The sequence below is a fragment of the Populus euphratica genome, unplaced genomic scaffold (assembly GCF_000495115.2).
Source record: "Populus euphratica unplaced genomic scaffold, PopEup_1.0 scaffold15.1, whole genome shotgun sequence".
Taxonomy (NCBI): domain Eukaryota; kingdom Viridiplantae; phylum Streptophyta; class Magnoliopsida; order Malpighiales; family Salicaceae; genus Populus; species Populus euphratica.
The window spans coordinates 1,864,952-1,870,640 of record NW_011499874.1 but is presented as its reverse complement, the minus strand read 5'-3'; the positions used below and the strand labels follow the sequence as shown (position 1 = coordinate 1,870,640).

Below are 5,689 nucleotides of genomic sequence, written 5' to 3'. Positions count from 1 at the left end.
AGAAAATGCCTAGAAACTCTAGGAACAAAAAATGTTTGATTGCCTGCTGGTTTACAATCTCCATTTTCTTTTCTCTGCTCATTGCCAACAAATATAGTGTACAAAATATGAATATACGGCAACGTGCTTTTGCTTTGATTGCCTCCTCGAACTCCGTTTCTTCACTATTTTAATGACTACTCGCAAATTTTTCTTGCACCGCAAGTTGGCTGCCCTCTCTCCCCACAACACACGTTCTCTCTCTCTCTCTTACACACAGCAAGACATAAAACACTTGAGATTTGTTGTTGTTGTTTTAGGGTTTCATTATAAAGACAGTAACTTTTGTCATAATAACAACACCGTAAATCTTGGGCACAAGCAAGAACTCAGGTTATGTATTTTCTTTCTCTTCTTTTTTCTTATATGTTTGATGTTGCTGTTGTGGCCACATGCTCTACTGATGTTTCTATTCTTGTTCGTCGAGCTTGAGCATGGTTATGGTAACAACTGATCGTGGCGTATGTTATCTGTCAATTTGCTTGTGTTTGGCAGGTGTTAGTATATGGTTTTAGTTCTTGTGGCTAACTTTGTTTCCTTTCTCAACAAGATCTGTTGTCTTTTAGAGTTTTGAAATTCTTTATTGGATTACAGTGAGGTTTCAATATGTTTGTAAATCAAGTATTTGATCTTAATTGCTTGTTTAATGCTTGTGTTTTAAGTTCGTGATCATTAAAAATATTTCACTTTTAAATGGCTGCTTGATAAATTAATAAATTAATGTAGATTAGTTTTTAAAATCTGGTTCTGGTTTTCATCTCATGACGAAGATAAAGGGTGTGTTTGGTATTGTTGGAAGTATTTTTAAAAATATTTAAAAGTTTTTAAATTTAAATTTTTATATTTTTATATTATTTTAATATGATGATGTTAAAAATAATTTTTAAAAAATAAAAAAATTAATGTGTTATATAATGAAAAACAATCACTACCACACTTCCAAACATACTTAAAAATTAAATCGATGTAATTTTTTTAAGAAAGGTTCTTTTAAATATTTTGTAATCTTAAAATATATTTTATCACATGCATAAATGTATTAGTATTTTAATCTCAAAACATTTTATTAAGAGTTTGGTTCATCTCATCAAATTAATATAAAAACCAATTGTTCAAAATAAATAATGAATTATTTTATATATATATATATATATATATATATATATAGATAGATAGATAGATAGATGATGACTGATTTTATATATATTATCAGATATAAATTGTCTTAGATGTTCTTATCAAGGATGTATTTAAAATGATGATAAGAGGGGTGGTTTAAAATATTTTTTATTTAAAAATTTATTAATTTTTTTTTAATATTAATACACCAAAATCATGTGAAAATATTTTTAATATTAATATATCAAAATAATTTAAAAATATAAAAAAATATATATTTATTTAAAAAAAATTAAGAAACAAGGTGCGAGATATCATCTTTTGAGAACAAAATATCGTGAAACCTACTACTATCAATAATGAATATTACAAATAAAAAAGAAGATGTAGTTCGGCAATCTACAACAAGAACAAAGAGCTTTCAATTCACCATGCACCCCACCACCACACCACCAAACACCACCCCCACCCCCCACAAAACTTATCTGTCTCTCACACCAGCCTCTAAATGACAAACTACAGAAAAAGTTGCGATCGTGGATGGGGGATTTATAAATCTGAATCGCTAGTTCTGCAATACACCCGCCATGGCACATTCTTTCGGCCGGTACTGCATTTCCTGCTTTTGGAACTTCCAAAATGTAAGGAAATTGCTTCTTGGTCGGCATCAAATAGAACCTTAAAAGTTCGGAATTCTATTAAGTTGCCTAAATGAAATCATTAATTAGGCTTATTAGATAGTTGTCATTTTTTAAGGGGGAACTAATTACCGGCCGTGTGTGTTAATTTGGCAGCTAAAACTAGTTACCAAATAAGAATGTGATTTATTTTAGTTTTAGGTGAAGCATTGACAGGTTATTGTGCTGTTAATTTGCATTTAGCAATGCCATATCATGATGAGGAAATCTAAGTTTGGCTTTTGTTTTCTTGTCAACTAGTCATGGAAAGGATCGTTATCAAAGGTGACCGAACTGCTAGAGGCCTTTTAGGACCATAACTCGACTTGTTGTACCTGTTGTGTTTAGCTTTCACAAAATTTGGAGTGTTTGTGACTTGTTGTACTTGTTGTTTTTAGCTTTCACAAAATTTGGAGTGTTTGAAGAAATGGGCTTCCTCTATACAAGTATATATTAATTCTTGTTTTAAGAATGTATATGCGCTGTTTGCGTTGCTCATTTCTCTTAATTTAGGTGCAGGTTCAATAAGTAAAAGTTTCTATATTTGATCCTGAATTGAGGGGTTGAAAGGTATCAGGTCTTGTTTCTAGACTGATACTCTCTCTTGATATGGCATTTGCAAGGATTGCTAGAACTGGCTTGAGAAGAACAGGAGGCACCTTTGGCAGTTACTCATGTGAAGGGGATGTGTTCTTATGTGAGGGCAGTACCAATCGTAGAAGTCCCTTGCCTTCCCTTCAAAATGCTAAAGCTGGCAGAGACTTTTCATACATTTCCAGCATTAGGAAGTTTAATCGCATGAGTATGCAGAGCAGGGGAATCAGGGTCACTCCACAATACCAATCGGCAACTGCAGAGAGGATCGTGGAGGAGTCTGAATCGGAATATGATGAACCAATGTATCCAGGATTGGAAGCAACCAAGCCAGGTGACAAGCCAAGGGTAGTTGTCCTTGGTACTGGATGGGCTGCTTGCCGATTCATGAAAGGACTTGACACCAGAATTTATGATGTTGTTTGCATTTCTCCAAGGAATCACATGGTGTTCACCCCTTTGCTTGCTTCAACTTGTGTTGGAACACTTGAGTTTCGCTCCGTAGCTGAACCTGTTAACCGGATACAATCTGCATTAGCAACAAGTCCCAACTCATATTTTTATATGGCTTCCTGTTTTGGCATTGACACAGACATGCATGAAGTGAGTCTTGTATTTTCCTTTATATGGAAATCATAACAGTATATAATTGGCTATGCAATTGTCAATGTAAGTTGCATTCCGCGCCGTAGTAAGTAAAATTATTTGCTCATTTCATGTGATTAGGTGTACTGTGAGACATTTAGCAATGGTGGATTACCCCGTGATCCTTACCAGTTTAAAGTTGCGTATGACAAGCTAGTCATTGCTGCTGGAGCTGAGCCTCTGACTTTTGGTATCAATGGGGTAAAGGAACATGCATTTTTCCTAAGAGAAGTGAATCACGCTCAAGAAATAAGGAAAAAGCTTCTCTTGAATCTTATGCTTTCTGAAAATCCAGGTGAGTTTTACGATTCAATTATAACGTTCCTTCTCTATTACAAACTCTGCGCAGCCTTTGTTCAGAATTCTTAAAGATGAAGAACAAGAAATGGTCAAAGCTGTTCATTTTTGTCCAATATTTTTAGATAGTCTCTCTTAAATTGATCCGAGAACAATTCTAGGGAACCAATTTTTTTTTTTTTAAATGCAAAACTTGTTCTAATAATGTTATTGCAGGTATATCCGAAGAAGAAAAGGAACGCCTTCTACATTGTGTTGTTATTGGAGGTGGTCCTACTGGTGTAGAATTTAGTGGTGAACTGAGTGATTTTATCAAGAGAGATGTTCAGGACCGGTACACGCATGTTAAGGACTATGTTAAAGTGACCCTAATAGAGGTAATATACATGAATTATTTCCTTCTTTTCAAATAATTATGCATAAAGAAAATGAATTTTGATGCAATTTCCTGATGTTTTGGTTTAATTTTTCTCCCTTCTTGAACAGGCAAGTGAGATTCTGTCATCCTTTGATGTTGGGCTCCGGCAATATGCAACAAATCATTTGACCAAGGTATTTTAGCTTGCAATGGAATCTCTACTGTGCTGGAACAACTTCTTTTATGAACTGCCTGTGACATTCTGAAGTGTTCTATCAGTCTGGTGTCAGTCTTATGCGAGGCGTGGTGAAAGAGGTGCACTCCAAGAAGATAATTCTCAGTGATGAGACTAATGTTCCATATGGCCTTTTGGTCTGGTCTACTGGTGTTGGTCCCTCTCAGTTTGTGAAGTCACTAGACCTTCCCAAGGCCCCTGGTGGAAGGTATTGACAACAGGATATTTATTTGATACTTTTCTACTTTCTAGCAATTTTGTTCCCCATTCCTATCTCTGGGTGGATTCGTTAACTACTCTTATTGACACAGGATTGGTATTGATGAATGGTTGCGAGTCCCGTCTGTAGAAGATGTGTTTGCACTTGGAGACTGTGCTGGTTTTCTTGAAAATTCAGGGAGACCAGTGCTTCCAGCTTTAGCTCAGGTCAGACCCTCTAACTAGCTTGCGTCTCTTGTACCTCTCTCTTTAGTCACAGTAGTTCAGCTTTCTAAGATTGTTGTATCAGAGTATTGTCTTCGGATCTCTATACTTTGGGTGATTGTGGAACGGTCCATTAAGGGAAAACAGTTCATTTTTTATGTAGTTCTTCATAATTAAGCTGCTCAAGCAGCTTGCAGAATGATCAATTGCCTGTCAGCTAACAAAATTTACAATTTTTTTTGCAGGTTGCAGAAAGGCAGGGGAAATTTCTTGTGAAGTTGCTTAACAAGATTGGAAAGAAGGATGGAGGCAAGGCTTTCAGTGCAACAGACATCCCTCTTGGTGATCCTTTTGTCTACAAACATTTGGGAAGCATGGCATCGGTGGGCCGTTACAAGGCACTAGTTGATTTACGCCAATCTAAGGTACATTCCCTAAGCACTGTCGTGCCTGTAAAATTTGGAGCATTTATGTGGCCCCTAGCGTTGTGCTTGTCCTACATGCAAAACCCAGATTGCACAACTGCGATAAGCTTGACTGTGCTCAGCAGTCCTCTTCTAGTAAATTTTACGCTGTCATCAACTGATGAAATCTTCGGTTTATCTTTGGCAGGATGCAAAAGGCGTATCTCTTGCTGGGTTTGTTAGCTGGTTGATTTGGCGCTCTGCTTACCTTACGCGTGTGGTCAGCTGGAGGAACCGGTTTTATGTGGCTGTGAACTGGGCAACCACCCTGGTTTTTGGCAGAGACACCTCCAGGATAGGATAGGTTTCCATGACTCGACTCAACGTTGCCATTCCAGAGAAATACCGGTGTGATTCTGAAATTTTGTTGAGCTGGAGGCTCTGCATATTATATTATATTCCTTCATAAAACCTCTCATTCTATAGATTTTGGATAGAGGATCAATTCAAGGTTCGTATTGCTAACTAACATGGAAAATACAGATTAGATAACAGAAGCAGAAACAAATTCACCTTTACTATGTATTAAAATTGATCAATCTGTGATATGATTTATTATTTCCAAACCAATTGGCATCAGTCAGGAACCCAAGATGATGCCGGAAGCTTGATCATTTTAGACTTGAATTGGATGTGGGCTTGAGGATGGAAATCAAAATCAGATAAAACGATATGGAAGAAGAATCACTCCTTGTTCTTCTAGTAAACTCAGCCCACAAGTTTTCCACCTTAAAACAATGCTGTGGATTGGTGAAGGGGCATAAGAAGGACGGGATTATTGCATATAATTGAAGCATTGATTTTTCAATTAAGCTATAGTATCGTACAAAATTTGGCT

The 5,689-nt window shown here is 36.3% G+C and overlaps 1 protein-coding gene across 3 annotated transcripts; it reads left to right on the top strand.

Moving 5' to 3' along the window:
* The first annotated feature begins 215 nt into the window (after window positions 1–215).
* LOC105128104 (internal alternative NAD(P)H-ubiquinone oxidoreductase A1, mitochondrial-like) lies at window positions 216–5,689 on the top strand. 3 transcript variants are annotated; one of them, XM_011029629.1, is made up of 8 exons: window positions 216–372; window positions 2,355–3,032; window positions 3,156–3,369; window positions 3,588–3,748; window positions 3,858–3,923; window positions 4,009–4,172; window positions 4,276–4,390; window positions 4,633–5,127. In XM_011029629.1, exons 2-8 carry the CDS (start codon window positions 2,445–2,447, stop codon window positions 5,032–5,034), a joined length of 1,710 nt encoding a protein of 569 aa, XP_011027931.1. In that variant the 5' UTR covers window positions 216–372; window positions 2,355–2,444; the 3' UTR covers window positions 5,035–5,127. The 3 variants fall into 3 exon arrangements, with proteins under 3 accessions (XP_011027931.1, XP_011027930.1, XP_011027932.1); XM_011029630.1 differs by lacking the exon at window positions 216–372 and having other exon boundaries at window positions 2,229–3,032; window positions 4,633–4,812; window positions 5,000–5,689; XM_011029628.1 differs by lacking the exon at window positions 216–372 and having other exon boundaries at window positions 2,227–3,032.